This window comes from Phyllostomus discolor, chromosome 4 (assembly GCF_004126475.2).
Source record: "Phyllostomus discolor isolate MPI-MPIP mPhyDis1 chromosome 4, mPhyDis1.pri.v3, whole genome shotgun sequence".
In the NCBI taxonomy this organism is placed as follows: domain Eukaryota; kingdom Metazoa; phylum Chordata; class Mammalia; order Chiroptera; family Phyllostomidae; genus Phyllostomus; species Phyllostomus discolor.
The window spans coordinates 101393334-101416242 of record NC_040906.2 but is presented as its reverse complement, the minus strand read 5'-3'; the positions used below and the strand labels follow the sequence as shown (position 1 = coordinate 101416242).

At 53.2% G+C, this 22909-nt stretch overlaps 1 protein-coding gene across 31 annotated transcripts in view; it reads left to right on the top strand.

The window, feature by feature from the left end:
- Nucleotides 1–482: 482 nt before the first annotated feature.
- BIN1 (bridging integrator 1) overlaps nt 483–22909 on the top strand; it is a 54389-nt gene continuing 31962 nt past the window's right edge. For 6 of the 31 annotated variants that reach the window (XM_028508801.2, XM_028508796.2, XM_028508806.2 and 3 more), the window contains exon 1: nt 610–863. In XM_028508801.2, the coding sequence (XP_028364602.1) occupies nt 780–863 (84 nt within the window). In that variant the 5' untranslated portion in view covers nt 610–779. Of the gene's footprint in view, nt 864–3942; nt 4021–19427; nt 19513–22909 lie in introns of those variants that run through there. The other 25 variants (XM_036023684.1, XM_036023689.1, XM_036023686.1 and 22 more) reach the window with 10 other exon arrangements.

Here is a 22909-nt window from a genome sequence, read left to right as displayed (position 1 = left end):
ATACCTGTCCAGGAGGCACCTAGGAAAGTGCAAGCCTACAGTGAGCGCTCACTAACGTTAGGTAGTTATTATAATAAAATAGCTCTTGGCAAACTGGAAGACTGAGCGCCTGGTTGGCGTGGGACTAGGCGCCTGGGACAGAGGCGTGAACATGTCCGGGAGGCATCAGAGAACCCAGGCGGAGACCGGTGAGTCTGCAGGCTCCGAGGAGGCTGAGAGTGGAGCGCAGGGCCACAGAAGCCGGGGGAGACAGGGGGCTCCTGGATTCCAGGGGCAAGCACCAATCGCCGCACGTTATCTCTGCTTTTTGAAAGCATCTTGCTACGTCATCTGGCCTCCTTTCCTGGGCTGCGGGAGGTAACTAATGGAGAGGAGAACCGGGCCCACGGCGGCGCGAGACCCACGACTGTCATATTAGTCCTCGTCCAGGGAGTCCCGCTCCGGGAAGCCCAGCGCACATGCGCGCCGCTCTCTCCAGGCGGGCTGAGTGGTTCCCGCGCCTGAGAGGCCCTTTAAAAGGCAGTGTCTCGTCGTGCCGGGTTGGCTGGGGGTGCTGACCGCCCCCGCAGGCTCGGCCCCTCCTCTCCTCTCCAGTCCCCACCTCCATCCCTTCTTCCTTTCCTCGTCCCCCGTCACGCTCCCTGCTGGCTTGTGGGCGCACGCTCCGCCTCCGCCAGTTGGCTCGGCTATCCAGTGCACCGCTTGGAGCCGGACCGGACCCCGGAGCCGGTGGCGGGGGCTGGGAGCTCGGCGCCCGACCGGGCGAGGCCCTAGGCGAGATGGCAGAGATGGGCAGCAAGGGGGTGACGGCGGGGAAGATCGCCAGCAACGTGCAGAAGAAGCTCACCCGCGCGCAGGAGAAGGTGAGCGAGCCGAGAACCCGCCGCGGCGCGGTTCCGGCCACCTGCCTCCATCCCGCCCAAGGGGCTGGTTCTCACCCGGGGTCGGGCGCTGTAACCTCCGGACAACCGCTGCCGTTGGTCTTCGGGGGTACACGGGCTGCGCTGCCCGGAGCTGTGGTCGCCTTCTGCGATCCGCGTCATCTGTCTTCCCCACCCCCCACGGCGGGCTGGAGAGAGCGCAGCTGTCTTCCCTTCCACCTCCCGGACCATTTTGTATTTTCGCCGCACGTCTGCGGAGAAACGGCGGCCCACGCTGATCTTGGGTGTTCGAGGTCCACGCTAACTCCGCCCTGGAGGCCGAGGACTCGGAGATTTGGGACGAGGTGGCGCCCCCGGCGGTTCAGGCCCCCAAGGGTGCTGCGGAGCAACAGCGCAGGGGGAGTTCCCTCCGCCCTGGTCGTCTGAGCAGTGCTGAGGGAATCCCGAGGGTGTCCCTGGGCCTAGGGGCCCGCGAGCTCGCTGCGGGTCTCTAGAGGCCCTCCTCCCACCCCCCTCTCCCTTTGTGTCCCGGCTGGCTGCCGGAGGATTGGTTTTCTTTTCCCGAGCGTACCCGCGGCCTGGAAGCTCTGGGGAATGAAAGGTTGCGTACCCATTGGGGGCTTCGCATTTCCTGAGGGTGGGAGGGGGCTTTTGGGACTCACTGTCGGGGTCGGGAGCCGACCGACCCGGAGGAGAGCGGCGGGCCTCAGGGTCGTGGAGGGCACCGCGGGGAAACTTGAGCCCTAGAGCTGGGAGCAACTGGCCACGGGCCGGGCCTAGAGCCCGGCCTCTCCCAGAGCCCTGGCTGTTTAGGAGATGTAGGACTGGGGGCGGCGGCCCCGCAGGCTCGGCCTTCTGCCCCAAGCCACCTCTGGTTTATTGCATTGTATTGTGCCAGCTGCTGACGCCACTTCCCCTGCCCACTCGGACTCTGAAATCTGAGATTGCAGAATTTGTGCTCCTGCCAGGTTGGCCCCTATCCTCCCCACCTTGGGTTCTGCCCCACGCCCTCAAGATGCGCGGACGAGTGAGCCCGGGGACTGACGGCCTTCCCTTGCAAGGCTTGTGGTTGTTTATAAACAATGATTTTTGCACAGCTGGGACCTGGGGGCTCCCTCAGGATTCAGCCACGTGATGGAGGAGGTGCACCGGCTAGAGCTTCCCCTTGCCTCCCGCACAGTCCAGCTGCTCTTCCTGGTGGTCCTGGGCTGAGGAGGTGAATGGCAGTGGGTGGAGGTGAGGGCGCTCAGCCAAATTGCAGATCGGGTCTGTCCCAGCTGCCCTCCCTACCCACCTTTCCGCCCTAGGCTTGAAGGACGGATTAGAGCGCTATAGATTGTCAGTGGGTGCTGGGAAGGCTTCAGCCTCCCAGGTTAGGGAGGGCAGATGCTGCTGCCCTTCCGGCCCCACCTCTCCCCTCCCCATTCCCTTTTTGTGACTGGATAATCCATCTAGGCGCCTGGAGGGGCTGCTCTGGGCCTAAACCTGCTTCCTGCTCCAAAGGGACCAGGAAGATGAATGGGAAGCAGAGAGCTGAAACCAGGTTTCCTGCCCCTACTCCACTGAGGTCCTGTTCCTTCTTGGCTTCCCTTGCTTTTGCTGTGTCCCGTTTGCTCTGGTTGCCTTGTCACTGTAGCAGCATCTTTCAGTAATTCAGGGGCAGTAGGCTTATATGAAGTGTCCCCTTCATATATGCGGTGATATTACTGGCCCCCCTGAGCTGCCACCCCTCTCTCTTTAGCCCATTTTGTGGCCACAGGCAGTTGGCTGACAGCTGGTCAGCTATCGATGCTGGCCTTGCACAATGGCTGGCCCTACCTGAGCTGGGACTGGAGCAGCTTAATGCTACTGGTGGGCAATGGTTAGGGTGTTGTCCCTCATCAAAAGCCAGAGCAGCACAACAGGCTTCCCGGCTGAGTCTCAGAAAGTAACCTTTCTTCTGTCCTCTCCCTTGTTAGCCCAGCTGGGTACCCCTTTCCAGGCAGTTTAATATGTTAACCCACCAGGACTTCTCCCCTCTCCCTCCTGCAGCTCAGAGTCTGTCACAACCTGAGTGACATTACCTGGCTGCCTCCTAGCACCTTCTGGTAGTGACAAAATCACATTGAACCCACTTTGTCAGTGGTCTCACAGGCACCCCTGTCCTTGTCCCACCTGTCAAATAAGTGAGCAATGTGGTGATTCTAGTTGTCCATTTGCCACAGGAGGACACTCTCTGAGCAGGGCCAAACAGTAGCTCAGTCCATTGGGACTTGGAGAGTGACAGTGTGGTCAAGGAAAGCTTGCTCTATGGTGCCTGTGGAGCCAGCTTTCTTGTCCCTCAGCTCAGAGTGTCTCTCCATATGTCCTGACTTGGCAACCCATTGACCAGCCTGCATCCATCACTGCTCTGAGTGCTTCCTGAGGGACAGGGCATTCATTTGGTCCCTGCGGGTCCTGAGTGACTGTTGATGAACAAACAAGGGTGTTTGGAGGCTCGGCTTGGGAGCCCTTACACTGACCTGTGGGTGGACTAGTTTGTGCTGTCTGTTCCTTTGCCTTCCCTTGTTTAGCAAATCCTGACTGGACATGTGTCCTGGGCCTGATCCTGGGCTGAACCCAGAAACAGTGGGGAGCAAGGTGTGTGTGGCTCTGGTTAGCGTGGAGCTATGGTCGTAAGGTCCTGTGGCCTCTGGGCCTGGTATGGGAAGAACATGAGAATGTATGGGAAGGGTCACCAGGGTCTGCCAGCCTGGCACCATTGCTGCTCACCTTCCAGCTCCCAGCTGCCCCCAGAATGCTTGGGGAGCAGAATGCATGCCTGGAGCTCAGACCCCAGGCGCCATGAGGTCATCTTCCCATTGTGTTTGGCTTCTTGGACCCTCTATAAATGACACTGTCCATTTTTGGGCCTAGTAGGGTGGTTGGGCAGAGCTAATTTAGGGTGGAGCTGGGTCAGATGACAGAGGATTAGAGAGTGTCTGGCTTGGCCCCTTGGGGGAGGAGATGGTTGGGGAAAAGGGACAGCTGGAGTGGGGGTGGAATCTGGCCTGCTTCCCGCTGAGGTTCACTGCCCAGGAGTCCTCAGAGATGGTGCATGAGGGTGGCTGGCCTTGAATTGGGAGTCTGGGCTGATGGTGACGGAGAAGGCCCTGTGGGAGTGAGTGGGTAAGCGTGTGTACTCTTTGTCTGGTTGGGAGGCCCCCCTGAGAGGGACAGGGTCTGGCACTGTCAGTGGACAGAAAGCCCTGGAATGCGGGAGCAGATGCTTCCTGGAGGGAAGGTGCAATGGCAGTTATTTATAGAAGCATGACACATGACCAGAGTGGCACCATGCTTATCTGGTGATCAAGGGCTTCTTCTGCAGCATCCATTTTGGTCCCTCAGTAGGAGTCAGGCCTTTACAACCAATGCTTATCCTCATAGCAGCCTCGAGAGCAGCCTCCTTACACCAAAGAGCAGGCCCTGGGAGCAGCAAGGCCACCCAGGTCTCTTCCTCCCACCTCCCCCTTTTCCATGCCCTAGTCCAAAGGTACTCCTCCTTACCCATATTCTCCATTTCTGTTTCCCCTTGGCATCCATCTCTCTGCCCTTGAGCAGCTGAGGAATCTTCCTGTTCTCCTGCTCTACTTGCTCATCAGCACCCCCACCATCCTTTTCCTTGCTTTCTCTCTCTTTAGTCCCTGGTCTATCTCATTCCTTTGAGTGTTACAAGCTTTTCTGTACCTTTTCAACCTCAGATCAGCTTCTCCCTGAGCTCGAGCTATTGATGTACATGGTTCCATCTTGCCTGAGGAAAGAAGGCATCAGAGCTTGGCATCATCTCTAGGTGGGGTGTTTATGGGGCTTGGTGGACATTTGGCTAAGGAATGTGGATGTGGGAAATGGGAAGCCTGGCCTCCAGCCTTCCCTGAGGCCCAGTGGGCTCTGTGTGGGTTGAGTGTCCACCTAGTAGAGTCTGCTGGTTCATGGCAGGGCTTAAAGTGAGGCTAAGGCTGTTTTGCTCAGGGGCCTGGAAAATAGGTGAGCACATTGGGCTGCATGGGGTGTGGAATAAGGTGTTCCAGGAGGGATATTATGGACCAGGGTGTAGGGTGGGTGTGAGCATTGCAAAGCTGCCCATACAACTGAAGGGAAGTTGTGTGGTGTGTTGGGATTGGTGAGTTGGGGGTGGGCAGTAGATTTGGGCCATTTTGATCAAGTCTTGAATCCAAGGGTATTTGTGTACCCTGCAGGTTCTCAGAGAAGCTGAGGCTTGAACTCTTGTGCATTTTAATCCCACCAGAGCTCCTTCTCACCTTCATCCTCTGGCATCTGGCCAGGCCACATCCTGGGCTCTGCCATCTCAGCCTAGCTCATCCTGTACAAGCTGTGTGAGTTGGAAAATGTGAGGAGAATGCACTGCCCCTCCCTCCTCACTTGGTTCTTTTTTCATGAGGTTCTGGAATTCCTGGTGGTAGGCTTCTGTCTTACCAAAGGGGAAGAGGGAGTGCACGTGTGGGCGTGGCAGGTAGGCTGTCCTGGGCTCCCTGCTAGTCAGGACCTTGGGCAAGTTGCAGAATTTCCCTCAACCCAGTTGCCTTATGTATAAGATGGGAATAATAATGGTTCCTCTTCACATGTTATGGAGTAAAGCCTTAGACAAGTGCTCATTAAATACCGGCTCTGGGGCAGAACAGTGCAATTGAATGCAAGCTGCAGCCTCTTACAGGCCTCGATAGACAGACAGCTAATTCCTGCTGAGCCCTTGGCTGATCAGGGATTATGATGTTGCCCTAGCCCCAGGTGGGGGGTGTGCATGTGATGTAGAGGGGTGGCTTGCAGCGGGGAGTGAATCAGACAGCTCTGGGTGATCTTGACTTGCCTGCACATAACTGTAGGTCTGGGTCAGTTTTCTCTCTCTGGGTTCTACGTTGGTTCTTGGCAAAAGGTTGAGGATGCTCATTCATTCATTTATTTATGAAACAAATGTTGAGTACCCCTAGGTGGTGGACACTGTTCTAGGGACAGGGGCAGAGGCCAAACAAAACCAAGATCCACATTCAGGAAGCTGACATTCTAGCTGAAGAGACAATAAAGAAACATGCATCTGTGGTGGCAGGTAATTATTATAAGGGCAGTGAAGCAGGGAGTGGTGACCTTTAGCTTTTCCTCAGCAGAGTGTGATGGATAGGCTCAGCTTTTCCTGAACATCCCCAGTGCAGGTGCTGAAGACTCAGTATGTATGTGGACGTGGGTCCTCACACAGGAGATTGGGTAGGGAGAGGCTGAGTGGAAGCTTCTGGTCTCCAGTTTACAGGGCACCTTTCACCTGGGGGTGAAAGGTTTCCTATGGGATGTCACCCTGCTATATTGTGTTTCTCTAAAGTTGCCTTTTGGTAAGTCTCCTTTTGGGATTAAAGGTGCAAAGAAAAGGACACCAGTGTTAAAACCAGCCATCAGAGGGCAAGTGTGGGCAGCCTTGGAGGGCAAGGACTCCCACCCAGGATGTAGGATGGGGAAGTGAGAGGGCTGCTGAAAGAGGAGGAGAAAAGCAGCAAATATGGCCTTGCCTGGTCAGGCCATTTGTAAGATTTTCACGTCAAGCATCACTGCAGTATGGGAAAACCACTCGGGCTCTGGAGCTGTGGGTTTGATCCCTCACCATCAATTATGAGGAAAGTCATGTTGACCTCTCTGAGCCTCAGTCTCCTTACCTGAATTAGGTGGTGTGTGCCACAGATTAAATGGACAGATTAAATGGACATGAGGAAAGGGCAGGGCCCCTGGTTTCCTAAAGGAGTTGTTCTTGACTGTGAGAGAGGCACACCTCATGGGAACTGGCTGGAACCCTAGGTTCCTGGTGCCTCCCCAAAGAGGTGTCACCTCCCAAAGAGGCCACATGGTTCTCTGGACTGGGCAGAAAAGCTGGCTGCATGCCAAGGCTGGGGACTTGAGAAGAGAAGGGCAGGTTACTGCTCCAAGGGAACTCTTTGTTAAATATTAACTTAATAGTAATAGCCCTGGTTTATTACGTAGCTGAGTGCCAGGTGCTTGGTAAATATTGTCATCCTTACAGCAGTCTGGTGAGGTCATTAGGATTCCCAATCAGCAGATGAAGAAACTGAGGCTCAGAACAGTGGTGTGATTTGGGCTGTCCTGGTAGCTGTCTGGGTTGTCTGGGGGACTTGCAAATAAGATGAGTGAGGCCCTCCTGACCAGGAAGGCTATCGCTTAGTGGGGGGGTGGTGGTTGGACAGATTTTTGTCCCTAAGACCTCTCCTTTTCCTATTAAATGAGATTTGGGGCCCCATTCTCCTCCTGGATCCCCACCTACTTTATTCATTATAAATGAACACCCTTTATTATGACATATCTATTTTTGTTTAAGTGTTTCTTTGATGAAATGATGGTAATACTAGCTATTTCTTAATGTTCTTGGGGAGGAAATGGTCCTGCTGCTGATCATGCCACATAGACATACACACATATAGGGAAGACTTCACTTTTCCAGGTGTGGAGTCTAAAAGTCCAGAACCTACTGCTCTGCGAGCTTGCTGTCCACCCTCTGGACTGGCCGTGTGGATGGGGAGGCAGCTCTCCCAGGTCCAGGCTGCACGCAGGCCCATGATATTCTGGGGCAAGGTCCCTAGAATATCTGCTCCATGAAGCTGGGTCCTGCCTCCTGTAGAGCCTTACTCTGGTGTCCCCAGCTTGGCACACAGGTGTTCAGGGTATACCTGTTGCACAGGTGTATGGATTCTTCAGGCAGGAGAGAACATAGGCTGATGGCTGGCAGAGGCTCAGGAAATTCACTGGGTTTCAGGGTGCAGGGGGAAGGAGCTGTAGCTGAAGGATTTCAGCCTTTAGAGATCAGGGGAGGCAGCATTGGGAGCTCAGGTGTTGGAGTCAGATGGAGGGGCACATCCCATCCACTACAGACCACTCAGAGGGACCTGGACCTCACTATATAGCATCTTCTTCCACAGAAGAATGGCTCAGAGCTGTGGTGGTGCTTGCCTGAACCAAGGGCTGCGGTGTTTGGGCCAGAAATGGGATTCCCAGGAATGGACTGGGGCCCTTTCAGGGAGTCAGTCCTGCTTGGCTTTAGGCCATAAGCCTGGACCCTCTGCAGGGGTGCTCTTCCTACCTGAGAAAGTTTTTAGGTGACACAGGTGCTAGAGATCATTGACCTGGGGATCTGCTGGACCCGAGACCTCACTGTTTAGGGGCCAGTGAGCTGTTGCCCTCACACCCATCTCCACTCTTTGCCATGCTTCTTTTCCGTCGTCCAGGACTTCACCTGGGGTGGGATGGGGACCACAGCATGGGGCAAGGGTGGGAGTTGGAGCCTGATGGTGGGCAGTGGTCTGTGGGCACTGAGGACTATACATGCTGCCCCTGGAATTGGGCATTGGTGCCACCATGCTGTACCCAAGCCTGGGTCGAAGGGCCAGGTCCCCACTGCTATTTCTGCCCCATGGAAGGCCAGCAAGCTGCGGATATCTCCACCTCTGCAGCTTGAAATCATGGAGCAGTGAGCAGCAAGCAGCGTATCTGGAGCCGAGGGAGTGAGGGGGTGGCTACAAGCTGCAGTTACCATAGGACTGGAGGAGGGACTCATCACTGGCCTGCTGGCTGGGGTCCTAGACCTTCTTGGTTCCTGCAGGCCACCATTCTGGAGTTCCCAGGGCACCTTTGGGTGGACATTCTTGCTAGCTCCTTGTTTTAGGTGCCTCAACTTCTTACACTGAATTATCACCAGTGGCTATGATGGCCTTATTCACTGCCAGTGTCATTCTCTATTTATGGCCCATATGCTGTGGGCCAGGATGCTGAAGCACTGAGGATACTGAGAAGAGAAGAACCTGCCTGCCCCTGCTCCCAAGGAGCTCCCAGCCCCTGTGAAGTGCCCAGAACAGCACTGGGGGGAACACTAGGGCAAGGGCACTGGGGCCCTAAAAGCTTCCCATCCACCCTGGGCAGTCAAGGAAGGCTTCCCAGGGGATGTGGCCCCTGATCTGGGTTAGAAGGGCAAAGGAGGCAGGTTGTGGGGTGGGGAGTGATGTTTCTGGAAGCCTGTTTAGGGTGGCTGGAATATGTGTGAGGGGGATGAGGTGGGATGAGCCTGAATCTAAAAAGACAGGTGAGGGAGATCAGGCCCTGGAGGACCAAGAGGGGCCAGCAGGCTCTGCCGCCAGATCCCCATTTTCCCAGCCTGTTCACCTTTCTTCCTCAGGTCTGGCCTGAGCCATTTGTTCGTCTCCCAGTCGGCTCACTGATGACCCAGTGTCTCACGATCCTGGGCCTCGGAAGTCTCTGGCTTTCCAAGGAAGAGAAGGAGGCAGAGTGAGGGGTGGGTGCCGAGTACCCTGAGGGAATGACCTTAGCCTCAGGTTAGGATGCAGCCCTGTCCAGGAAGGCACAAGGGTCTGGGGAGGGCTTCTGTCCCAGACTTTACCCCTTCAGGGCTGGGGTCACAGGGGCTGGTTGGTGTTTGTGCCCTAGCCTTACTGGAAAGGCTGGTGTGTACCCCATTACATGGATACCTGCTTCTCTGTCTTTTTGGGGTCCCCAAGGTGACACTAAGGAGCAGGGGACACTGCTGGACTTGGAGAACTTAAGAACTGGGAGGGGCCATCAGTAGATCAGTTCATCCTTCTCCAAGGCACCCTGTGTACTCTGCCCCTTGAGGTCAGGCTTTTGACCAGATGGGGTCCTCTAGCTTCTGGGTCAGAGCTGGGGAGACTCCTCAGAGGAGAAGTGTCCTCACAGGAGGAGGGGGCATGCTAGCTGGTAGGGATCTGTGGCTGTAAGCACAGCTCTCTGGGTGGGGAGTGGATGGCAGTATGGAAATGTGTGGATGGAGGATTAGGGGAAGCAGTGGCCTGTTGAGAGGTCAGGGTTTCCAGACATGCCTGTGCCTAAGGTGCCTTAAGAAGCTATGGGGCTGGAAGAGGGATGGTGTGACAGGAGAGCTCTTGCTAGAGGCCACTTTTTCCAACAGTTGCTGCTACTTTCTTTGGACCCTTTGCTCAGCTCAGCCTTTCCCCAGGACTATGGCCAACATGTCTGAATCCTGGAAGAGCCTGGACCCGACATGGGCACTAGGGACAGACCTGGTTCAGGGAGACCTAGACTGGGAGAGACCCCTCCGGGGGACCTTTACTTCCCCCATCCCATCTGTTGTGGCTCCCCCCTTTCTCTGCTCCAAGATAGCATCAAGTTTCTCCTCACAAGTCCTCCAGCTCTCTGATAGCTTCCTCAGTGGTGGGCACATGAGGTGTGAACCCTAGGCCTGGGAGCACTGTGGCTAGGTGAGCATAGGGGAGAGATTGAAGGGAGAAAAGGGAAGAGACAGTTAGGAGGTTTGTGTGGGAGGAAGACAGACCCAAACATGGAGGGAAAGGAATATGGTCCCAGTGACCACTTGCCCTCTTTGGGGCCCTGTGCAAACCATACACTCCCTGGGCCCTCATTTCATGCTCTGTCAATGGGAATGGGAGTTCCTGCCCCAGGGCTTATGGAGAGGGTCCAGGAGGAGGTGAATGTGTGGTTAGTGCCTAGTCCCTGGTGGAGGCCATCTTGGGGAAGCCCCCCAGAGCCCACATGTATGTATCATTCTGGCTTTTGTGTTGTGAGTCATTGTTTTTGTGTATGACAGATCCTTGAAATTGAATTGCAATACATTTCCTCCTTTTTTCCTGTATAGGCTGAGAAAGCTAAATTGGGAGGTAGTGGTATCACCTCCCTGAGGTGGGAAGTCAGAATGTCCCCCCAAAACAAGAGCCTGACTGAATGGGGGAGGACAAATGGTTCCAGGTGGGGTTGTGGTTTGAGAGTCCAGATGAGGGCAGGGAGCTTAGGGCAGAGGTGAGAGGTCTCCCATCATTCATTCATTCATTCATTCATTCATTCATGGAGCCTGGTGTGTAGCAGAAGGGTGCACAGGCTTGACAGACTTGAGTTGAGCCTTGACTGGGCTCCCGAGTGTATGTCCATCTGGGAACTGGAAAGTCGAGATCCCCATCCAGTCTGTGAGATGCGGTGACCTCTGGGACTCCTGTAGGTGATAATGGCAGAGCTGAATTCCTGCTGGGTTGAGCCAGGTCCAGATGGTTCAGGAAGGGAGGACAATCTTAACATTTCCATGACATTCTGACCCTCATACCCACCATTTTTCATTTGTCTCATGGTGTGAAGTAGCAGGACTGGAATGTGGCTCCCTTTGACAGATGAGAGCCCTGAGGCTCAGGGAATCCCTGGGATTTCCTCCCTGGAATTTCAGTCATTAGGCTTGGCCCCAAGTTGTCCTTTCCCAGGTGCTGCGTCTGGCCATTCCTGAATTCAGAGAATCAGAGGGTGATAGTGACAATTAAAATGCAAACATGAGTGCTTAAGAGTTTTCAATGAAAGTGCAGGGGCTGCTTTTGCAGGGCACACACATGTCTGCCGTTGTATGTGTGTGTAGCTTGGACTCTTTGGTTATGCCAGGACTGGTGCACTAGAGGAGAAGGTGAACCTGCAGAACTGGCCCTTCAATGTGTTGGGGATCCCCCAAAGGCTCCATGAGGAGGCGGTTGGGGGGTCATATTTGGATAGAGCTGGCCCAACTTTGCACTCCCCAGGGAGCCTCAGGATAGAGGAAGAACTGGGCAAAGATACTACAGCTTCCACCTCCCACAAAGAAAGAGTTGAGGAGGATCCTGGGGCCAGGGAGACTATTTAAGACATGTTAATGGTCAGGAATACAAATTGAGTCTTGTGATCTAAACCAAGAAAAAGAATCCATAATTAATTGGATGCATTTGCTGAACCTGGGACAGGGCCCAAATATCATTTTTCTGAAACTTAAACTAAGCCAGAAGTTTATATATTTGTGTCCTTCCTGCCCTCCTCCCTGAGGACTCAGAGGAGAAATCTATTCTGGAAGCAGGCCTGGCTGAGCTAGAATGCCACCATATTCCCTAAGCCTGGCCCTCCTGGTTGGGTGGACTGTGGCCTGGGGGAGGCCACAGCCAAGGGAGGCCCTGGGTCCTTTTTGAGTGTCAACATAAGAAATATCTAAACCTATAAGAACTGTTACAGATTTATTTAAGCCAAACTGACAACAATTGCTGGGAAGCAAAACCTCAGTGGATTGAGAAAATGTTCCAGAAAATGGCAGTTTTGCACCTTATTTTATGCATTGCAATCAAAAGAGAAGAAAGATGTAAATGGGTTGCACGAAAACCACTGGTGATAGATTAGGGAAGTGGGAGAAAGCAAAGTGGAGAAACTTCTGGGATTGGATAAAAAGGAAAATGGTAGACACATACTTCTTTTACATGGGTACAGGATAGGTAACAGTCACCAATTAATTCAATAACAATGTAGGGATTTATGGTCTTTCTCTCTGGTGTGATGCCTGTGTTCTGAGTGGTCTGGAAAAAGGAAATTTGACATTCTGAAGGCACGTTATAGTAGATGCAAAAAGAGAATAGACAGACTCACTAAAGGTAAAGATTGACTTTTGCCAGGGAAGATTCTAGCCTATAACATGACTACCCACCATAACCTGCCTCCAGTTAGAAAGTTTTAATTTCAGACCATCCTATTTTTTTACTTTAGGTGTCTGAGATTGCAAGGCCGTCACACAGGCCTCCCCTCAGGTTTAGTATCTGGTCCCTTTTTGTCCACGTGAAGATTTTGAGCACCATTCTGGGTCCTGATCCTGGCCCTACTGGCCTGGGCTGTGTGAAAGCTGCCCTGAGGGCAGGTGTGTGCAGGGCCTTGGGGAGGGAAGCTGAGTCATCACTGTGGGGAAGCCATGGTCAGCAGTAGGACAGAACCTGATGCCTGTGTCCTGACTTAGTACCACTGTACTCGTGAGTCACCTTGCTCGTTATGTGCTCCAGGAGACCAGGGGAAGCCACCTCTGTGTGCTGCAGCCAGCACTGTCACTCCTGAGCAGTGTGGTGGAGAGAGAGGCCTGAGTAATCAAGTGTTCTCCATGCATACCTGGAGCCCCACATGGTCCAGAACTTGTTCCTCCTTCTCTCCACCTGGGACTGGGACCAGCTACTTAACCCCTCTCACTTTGGTTTGCTCCTCTGTAAAGTGGGGTGACTCTCTCTCTTCTGGATGTTGAGCCTTGGAGGGTGGAGGCTGGAGGCTGTGAACCTGGCACTGCACATAGTAGGCATTCAATGCCAAGTGAATTGGAGTGTGAGCCTCCTGTGCATAAGGGATGAGAAAGGTTTTGCAAAGCATCTGATATAGTGTGGCAAGGCGGAAGACCCAGGCTCAAATCTGAGCTCTGATCTTCTCAAGCCCTTGATCTTGGGGAAGTTACTTATTTCCTCTGAGCTTCAGTCTTCCTATTTTTGAGGATTAAATGGGAGAATAGTGCCTCCATTTCACACTCGAGGACATGAATTTGAGGTAGCAGCTTGTGGTCTCAGTTCTGTGGGGTGAGGGTGGCTGAGATGCCTTAGGCAAGTGTGGGATGTTCAGCTGCACTCATGCCCTGCATGTGTGTCCTGTTGGGCCATCTGCCCGAGTCCAGGCTGGTTTTGGCCCCCCATCAGCTAAAGAGTCAAGGTCTAGCTTAGAATGCAGATGGTGGGGCCTGAGGCCTTAGGGAAGAGGATTGCCCAGAGAGGCCCTACGGGGGCCGGGGGCCAGGTGACAACATGGATCCCCCTCCACTTTCCATCATTTCAGACCTTCTACCCTGACCTTTTCTCCCTGTAGGCAGCAGGAATCCCTTCCAGCTTTTAGATGACTTGGACATTTTCAGAGCTGCAGCATAGGATGGCCAAGGGCCAATCTCCAGGACCTGGCGCTGGGCATTCAGATTGAGACCTAGTCCCATTCTGTCCTCTTCTGTGTTTTTTGCATGCCTCCTTTGGCATGCTCCCTTGATTTTGTCTTTTTTTTTTTTTTTTTTTTTTTTAAACAAAAGGGATTGGTTACTGTGTGGCTACTCAGATTTCCCTGTGTTTCTCCTGGGGGACAGTAGGTATGATCCCTTCCCCAGCAGGCAGAAAGCATATACTGGTATTAGCTGTGATTTCTGGAGGGGACTTATTCCACCCCTCCCTGTCCTCACTACCTCAGCTTTTTTGAGCCTTTGGAAGGAGCCTGGAAGTATTAAAAGGAAGAATGTGGGCCAGGCCCCAGAGACCTCCTTAGATGGTGAGACAGGGGCTCTGGAGTGGACACTGCCTGACTCCTGGGAAGCCAGAGCTAGGTCTTCCTTGCTCACCTGGTCTTCATCTTCCTCCTTCAACTCTAAGGGTGGGACACTGAGATCTGGAGAGTGATGACCCACCTTCCCAGGGCTCTGGTATGCAGTCCTGAAATAGTGAACTGTATGCTGACCTCCTGCATCTGCTGGGATTGGAGGATGGTACCTTCTTCTTCAGTACCCTGCTGTGTGCTCTGTTTCTCTTGCCCCTCCATTCCCTACTAGATAAGAATAGTAGAGTATAGGATTAATAGGAGGAAGCCCAAAAAAGCCCATCCTGCCCCCTGGACATTCATTCCATCTGTCGAGGCTGGGGCAACCACGTGACTCCCCTAGTCCATTCTTGGTCTGCTTTTGCTCTTCTGTCCTCCCCAACCTTGACCCTTAACCTGTAAGTTGATTAAACACCCCCTCCTCTTCCAGTCCCTTCCCACTCTCCTCTGTCTTTGGCTCTAGTGAAATGCAGTGGAGCTAGCCCTGGGCTGGGAGCACGGCCACCCCAGAACCAACAAGTCCCCACCCTTGATTCTCCATTCAGAAAGTGAGAAATCTTTTCTGTGGTGGCCTCATAGGTACTGGGAACTTGCGCACAGTACAGGACTGAGGCACAGCTCCCAGGCAGAGGAGGGGCCGGGAGTGGCTTCAGGGACTGGTATGAGGACCAGCCCTCCTCACTTCTGTGTCATGTGGTCACTTCTGTGGTGTACCCTTGGGTGGGTAGGACTGGATGGCAGCTGCTTAAAGCTGACTCTGGGCATTGATTGACTCATTTGAATTAAAAAATAACAATAACCAAAATAATAGCAATAATATGTTTGAAAAAATATCACATCTTATCTCCTTCCAGTATTACTTAATAGTTCCAATTGCACAGACCTGGAAGTGCAGGGTTCTGATTGGTAAAATGAATGAATAACCTGGTTGCACATTTAGGTTGGGCTTCTCAGATAGGAACAGACATATGCAAAGGGCTGAGGGCATCTGGAGGGACAAGTGGGTGTCTCTGTGTCTGCGGTGGGGTCAGGGAAGGATGCTTGGAGGAGTTTGACCTGAAGGGCCGGCATGGTTGGGCATCAGGAGGGCAGCAGGTTACCTAATGAAGGCTATGGGGGTTTTGTGGACCTCCACTGGTCAGGCCTTTGCTGGGCCCCTAGGAAAGGTAGATGGGTGCAGGTAGGGCCTTCACCCTCTCCTTGCCTCATCTCTGTTCTCTTCTGTGGGCTGTGCCCATGTCTGCTGCTCCTCTGAACAGGCTGTCCTCCCATTGAGCCCAGGAGGCAGGTGCTGAGGAGAAGTGGGTGGCCCGGGGACAGATTCTGCCCCTTTGTTGATGGCCGGTATCCAGGAGCCTGGGCTGAGAATAGCACCCACACTTGCATGGAGCAGACAGGTGGGTGGGTGGTGACTTATGGGGTGGCTGTGTTGATATCTCTGAACAGGTGGCATGGAGCACTGGGCCAAGGGTGGGGTCTGAACGCCCCACCCAGCACAACACAAGGGCCAGTGGGTGGCCCTGGCTGTGGCCCTCCATGAACCTCTCCATCTCTATAGAGTGGGCTGTATCCAGGCTTGGCTCTGAGATGTCGAATATCAAGTACCATTGGGCTGCCCATGTGGCTGCTAGTGTTTGGAAGAGGCCAGTACTTTCTGCTGCTCTTTGGTTTCCATGGGGCACTTATCATTTTACCCTTTTTCCAAAGGCACCAAGGTGTGTGGGGGCATGCAGGGTCCCTGCAGAGCTGATGGGTGAGGAGGATGCTGAGGGGATGTTGGGCTAGGAGAGGGAAGTGGAGTGGGCTGGTGTTTGCTCTCTGTGGGGAATGTTCTGTGAGAGCCCAAATGAGTCATGGGGAGCAGGTGTCCTTGGCTGCAGGCACCAGGCACCAGGAAAGGCTGTGTGGGCTGCGTGGTGGGGAGGGGGCAGGGTGGGGACTGGATGGGAGAGGCTGCCAGAGCTTTCTGGCTTGGGTGGGAGGTATCTTGGGTCAAGATACAGTAATGGAGCAGGAAGGAAACCAGTTGTCTTACCTCCACAGCCACTCATTATCCACCCTTAAATTCCCTGTTGACGGAGAGGGCTTGGCTGTTTCACTGATGAGGCTCAGGACTCAGAAAGGTGGAGTTCCCTTCCAGGGTCGTACAGCTGGGCCTCTCCCTGTACCTCCTGCCTGGGGCCTCTCCCACACATAGGGATCCAGAGCAAGAAGTGCTCTTCCCTGCTGACTCTCCTTCCCCTTTCCTTAGCAGCTGTCCAGACAGACCAACACTCTGAGCTTGTCACCACCGAACTGGTTGCTGGAGTGGGTGTGACTGAGGCAGGTGGGTGGGGAATGGGGAGTGGCAGAAGTCTGATGGTAGGTCTGTGCTGCCACCCCAGGATCCCTAGGCTGGTGTGTCCCTGCGTCCCTCCCTGATACCTTTGTATACCTCAAGCTCACCATGATCCCTAGGTGTCCCCATCTCAGATGATGGCACCTACTTCCTTGACGTGGCTCAGACCCTGGAGTCCCCTTCACTTCTCTTTGTCACCTCTTGTTTTTTCTATTTCTCGCCATGTCCTGACCTTGCCCAAGCCACCATTGCCTCTCACCTGGGTAACTGCAATCACCTCTAAACCAGCTCTGTGAGCTCTTGCTCTGCCATGTGTCCCCCCACACAGCATCTATGTGTCCCCCCACACAGCATCCATGTGTCCCCCCACACAGTAGCCTGCAAGGTTTTAAAACTGCCAGTCAGGTCAAAGCTCTTCAGTGTATGTGTAAGAAAGGTGCAAACCTTTAGGGGAGTTTTTAAAATTTACCTGAGCCAAACTGATGGCATATGCCAGGGAGCAGGATCTCAAGGGCTCTGGAGAATAATGGGCTTATAATTTCTTCTGTGCATATGAAATTACAGAGGAAATGAAAGGAGGATGACGTGAAGGTGGGAAAAGGCAAGGTAGGGATTGGATATAATGTGCTCTCTTTAGGGTTGATACCCCCTTCAAGAGGTCTCACTTCTGGTATATCAAAGGTGTGTTAACCTAGATACACAGAAACAAGGGGTGGGGCTTGCTTAAGGCAAAGAGAAACTTTTTACTAAAGAAGTTATATGCCTGGGGTGTGAATACGTACTATGACCTGGCCAGTTAGGATTATGAGCAGATCACCCTGTGAGGTTACTTCCTCCCTTTTTTTTTGTCCACAACCCTCTCTTCAGACACATTGGCTTTGCTCTTCTCACCTCAGGGCCTTTGCACCTGCTGTGCCCTTTTTCTGGCATTCCTCCATTATCAGGTTTCATATATCACTTCCCTGAGCTCCTCTCAGGAGCAGTACTTCCCTTGCCTCACCCACTCCATACCCTGCTGGGTTTTTGTTAGAGCACCACATGCTGGTCCTTTGGAGCACTGGCCCCTCCTGGGCAGGGACCTTGCTTTGCTCCCTGCAGAACAGAGCTATGCAGTCTGGGGGAAGGCATCCAAGATGCCCCCAGCCCTCATAACCCAGGGGAAAGGTCCGATGTCCATGGTGGGGGCTCCGCACTAGAGAGGCTGTTGGGTCAGTGCTGTGAGGGGTGAAGTCAGGTGGGAGCCACTGAGGAGGGAGCAGCAGTTCGTGAACAGTCCTGTCTTCCATGGGAGTGTGGGCTGGGTGGGGTGGAGGGCTAGTAGGGAGGTCTACATAGTTGGGTGGCACTTGGTTGTAAAAGTAGGGGCCCACCTTGGTCTGTCTGGTTTTGGCCCTTCCAGAAGCCTTCCTACCCCCTGTGGACTCCTGGTTCTGTGAGGCTAGAAATGGGCTTAGCCTGGTGGGAAGGGGCTTTCTGAGGGGAAGAGAGCCTGTCACCAACCAGCCAGGGCCCTCCAGTACTCCCTTGGGGCCCCAGTGTTCATTTAGCCTGTCCTCCTCTCGGCAGACCCCATACCCCTCTGTGCACAGTGGCACCTTGGGGTTGGGAGCTGATGGCTGTGTTAACATCCTAGCTTCTCACTCACTTAGCCCTGAGGTCAGGGACTTTGAGCCTCAGTTTCTTCTTCTGTGGAACACCTCCATCTTCTCACAGGATTTGGAGGACCCTTGTAGGTCTTTTGGATGCCTTTGGATGAGTGGCTACTGCTGTTTTGTGGCCTCCGTCTCACCCCCCACCAACCCAGCCTGGCCCCTCTGAGGACCCTGAACCCCTTCCCCATCTTGGCTTTCGTCCCATCTGCCTCTGCTCTGCTCTGTTCTAGTCTGGTCTAGTCACCTAGCCCACCCTAGCTCTTCTAGGGTCTGGGTGGCCCTACCCTGACCCTGGACCCAGCTTATCTGCTGAATGGATGGAATTTCAGGTACACTGGCAGGGGCTGGAGAAAGGAGAGGAGGGAGGGAGTCTCCTAGCCTGGAGTCAACTGGAAAATCCCCACGTGAGGTGGAGCCTTCCCTTCTACAAGGGGAGATGAATATGGAGGGGGAGGAGGAGGCCTCCATCCCTCCAGCTGTCTCAGGGGTGGAGTTAAGCTGCCAGCCCTGGAGTGGTCACAGCGGAAAGGGCCTGGGCTGGAAGGGCATCTCTGCACTCTGGCTTTTGCCCAATCAGTCACATTTCAAGGCATTATTGTGGAGCTAGCCATTGCTTTTGTGTATCCAGTTAAGGACCTAAAAGAGGAAACCAAATACCACTTTTTACTCTTGACAGTATTTCACAATGGAAAGAGAAAGTAACTAAAAGAGGAAGGAGATAATTTTAGAGGTGTAGTCTCCCAAGAAAGGCCAGTTGGCTTGCTCAGTCAGTCAGCTGTTCTGACCAGGGGCCCACAGAAAAGGATGGTGAGCCTTTTTGGACTAGTGACAGGGACAGCGATTTTCAGAACACAAGGACTTAAAAAACAAATCGCCAAGTGGGGCTGAGGCCTTGGAGCTGGGGGTGGGGATGGGTATGGGTAGCCCAGCTGTAGTTCACCAGTAGGAACCCGAAAATGTGTTCCTAGTTTTACATGTTGTTGCTGAGCTCTTTGCGGACTGTATTCTGCTGTATATCTGTGTTAGTTATGTCACAAGAATGTTTTTTCTACCAGCTTAATTTTTGGAATGAAGAAGGGTGGAGTGGGAATTTTTTGTAGTAAACCCTAGACATGCTGCCTGTTACTCCCAAGTGCCTGTGAATCCTGTTTGAGAATCATAAGTTGAACCATCGGGCTTGGGGTCCTGGTTCTGCCACTTGTTAACTGATTGACTTCTTTGAGCCTCAGCTTCTTCATCTGCAAAATGGGTCAACAGTCACTACTTCAGGTTGCCCTGGTGACACACCTGTAAGGGTGTGAGAGGTGGTGGACCTCCCTCAGGGTGGGTCCTTGGACCGGGCTTTTGGGGTCATGCTTTGTCATGTGATTTCAGTGAGGCTTGTTGGAGCTCAGAAGTGGGGACAGATGCAGTGCCTGCCACTGGTGTCCATGGAGAGCCTGCTGGGCTGGCTGGGCAGGTGTGTGACTGAGAGATGGAATCTGGTGGTTAGGGATCCCTTCTGGAGTGCGACCCTTGTTAGCAGCATTTGCCCTGGGAGGAAGGCAGGAAGGCAGGAAGGCAGACAGCTCATTCCCAGAACCAGCCTGGGGGAGCAGAGACTAGGGGAGGTGACTTAGGCCCCTAGGCCAAGCCTGACTCTCAGGGGCAGACCTGCGTGTATGTGTGAACATGCCCCGGAACTGGACCCTTCCACCTTGGGCCACTGCTGGTTTCCCTTTCTCCGATTTTTCTCTCCAACTGTCCTTCATTCTGGTTCTTCTTGCAGTTTCTCTTGGCCTTTGCTCTGGCTCCATGGCCTTCTCAGGCTGAGGCAAGAGCCCTGTGTGTGAGTGTGTGCACAGATAGGTGGCAGGCATCCACATGTGATGTGTGAGTGTGGGGGTACTGCCATGTGGACACAGGAACCTGTGTGTGTGCAGAGGGGCACTGCATTGGGGGCCTTAGTGCCGGGGGACATTTTGGCCTCTTACGGATGGGATGCAGTTCCTGGTTCTTGCCTGAGGCCAATGTTTCAAAATGTATCTTTCTTAAGTCATCAAGCCTTTGGGAAGTTGTAGGGCAAAACTTCTTGGTGCTGCATGAGGCTAAGGGGCTTTGTTGGCCAAAGCCTCTCAGCCATGCGTCCTGAGCTTTCTGGGACGCAGGCTCTGCTCCCAAGCAAGAGCCTGAGCTACTTATCCCTCAGACTTGGCTGGAGCTGGGCCCGGGGGTCCATAGGCTTAACACCCTCTCAGGGAGGCCAGGCCTCTCTTTCCAGCCCCTATCTCCACAGTCCCTCTCAAGCCAAGGGCACTGCAGCAGCTCTGCAGCTTCTGACCAAGCCAAAGTTGTCACTAGGAGATCACAGGCCTTGGTGAGCAGTGCTGCTCTGAAGGCAGAGTTGCCCGATTCCTCTTTATGAGTGAGTTCACTGGGCTTGCTGGAGGGAGAGGCAGAATTTCCTGGGCTGAATGAGAAGGCAAAGCTGCCCCCTTGTACAGTTACCACCAGCCTGGGGTCAAGAGCCACGTCCCAGGAGAGATACCTGGTGAAAGAACCCAGGAATCAGAGTACCCAGGTCTGGTTCTGGCCAGCCCCCAGGTGTTCCTGTGTCTCATCCTCTCACTCACTACGTGGGAGCACCACAAGCCCACTTAGAAGAAGAGGCCAAGGAAGGCAGGCCCTGTGGAGGGCCAGGCTACAGCACAGTGCTGAAGGCGCCCCTGGGCCCCAGCTGCCTGTTGGAGGAGCCTGTTGTCTCTTTGCAACCCACCATGCCCACAGTCACCAGAGCAGCCTTGACTGTGTGGCCTTGACTGGAATACAGGAATGGCCCCAGAGGGCAGCTGCTGGGGCTGTCAGTCCAGCTGGTTTGTCAGAGCAGACGAGATTGAGCCATACTTCTTCACAGCCACCACAAAGCCACAGAGTTCTGACCCTGCTTCTTCTTAGCCATGGGTCCAAATTAATGTCTCAGCATTCCTTTTCTTATCTTTAAAGTGGGGTAAGCATAGACAGCCCAGGGCATGGCCTAAAGATTCAGTGAGATGAGTAACCACATCTGTACCAATGAGCACACCTCTTCTTGAAGCGAAGGGATTGGGACTCCTTGGAGAAGTGACTCATTCTGGGCTGGGGCAGGAGAAGTACCAGCTGAGCCTGTAGCATCTCACGGTGTCAGAAAGCAAGGAAGTACTTCAAGACAAGTGGAGATATGGCCACAGGGTCCCACTGGCCAAATTTAGGAGAGTTTAAGCTTCAAAAAGAATGATGATGGTAACAGATTCAAACACAATGGTGATATCCCCGACCTCTCCATACAGAGGCACAAGAAGGGGCACTTGTTCTGTATGGAATGCCAGGTCACATGGGATGTGGTAGCCGTCTTGGGTGACCTGGTTCCGTCAAAGCTGACAGGTGCAGTGCTGCTCAGACATCAGTGTGCATACTGAGTACCAGGGGACTTATTACAGTTCAGAGTCTAACTTAGCAGGTCTGGAGCAGGGAAGATGGCACTGAAATTCTGTATTTGTGTCAGCTGGGCTCCCAGATGATTGTAATGCTACTGGTCTATGGATCCCACTTGACTAGCAAAGTATTAACGGAGGGTGAATGCTCTGTGTGAAAATGTGTTGGCCTTAGACATTCACATGGTGGCAGCGTGTCGGCCCTCAGGTGATTGATGACCAAGAGGAAAATTACCTTTACTGCAGAGGCCTGGCAAACACTGTGCCATGAAGGGGGTCAAGTTCAGCATACTAAGCAGGGCATATCCCCACGTAATGTGGCCGGAAGAATACAACATCATCTCTGTAGTCCTCTTGCCAAATCAGTGTTTAACCTGAACTTAATCACAAAGAAATAATCAGATGGATCTAGAGTGTGGAGCATTTTTGTGACTGCTTTGTACTTGTAAAAATGTGTCATGAAAGAGAAAAAAAAGTATACAATAACGAATAATCAGTAGGTGTAGCAGGTAATATTCTGTATTAAAGGAGAGAAGAGACATGACATTCAAAAGCAATGTGTGATCCATGTTGGATCCCAGATCTAGAAACAACAGAGATGTAAGGAATATTTTGGGAAAGAACTAGGGATATTTGAGTATGGGCTGCTTATCAGATAATAGTGTTAAACGAATACTTAACATATTGGGTGTGTTAATGGTTCTATGAGTATTTAGGAGAACATTCTTATTTTTAGGAAATATGTTGAAGTATTGAAGGGTGAAGTATTTGGGGGTAAAGGATCATGATGTTTGAAGCTTACTTTGCAGAGGTTCGGCAAATATATAAACCAACCACCCACACTGTTTTATCGACAAAAAGAGAGAAAACAAGTGTGGCCCAGGGGTAATAGTGCATGTGGGGAAGGGTATCTGGCAGTTTGATGCACTCTTCTTTCAACTTCCTTTGAGGTTTACAGTTCAAACTAAGAGGTTGGGAGGGGCATGTGGAATGTGGCAGAGAGTGGTGGGCTGGAGCTGACCTCTTCTCCTTCCTCCCTGCTGTCTTTGCAAGCACTCCTGAGACCCTGCCCAAATGACTCCTGCTTCCTGGGAGGAGTGCGGGAGCAGGGTAAGCCACTCTAGTGTCAGATCTCTCTCAGGGGGCTGAGGAGCCTGATGCTGGCTCTGCACTGTCAACAAACAGCCTTTGCATTGTGGCTGGACACCCATAGCATGAAGAACCCAGGTAGTGGCAGAGAGCCAGAAACCCAGGGGTCCATGGGCAGAATATCCCATCTTGTAATGTCTGCCTGGGGGAGGGCAGCTCTGGCCACTTGGTGGCCTTTGACTCCTAATTCTAGTGGCCCGGGCTCACTTTTTCCTCTTCGGGTGTAACGCCCAGAACAGGGCCAAGCTGTGTGTGTTG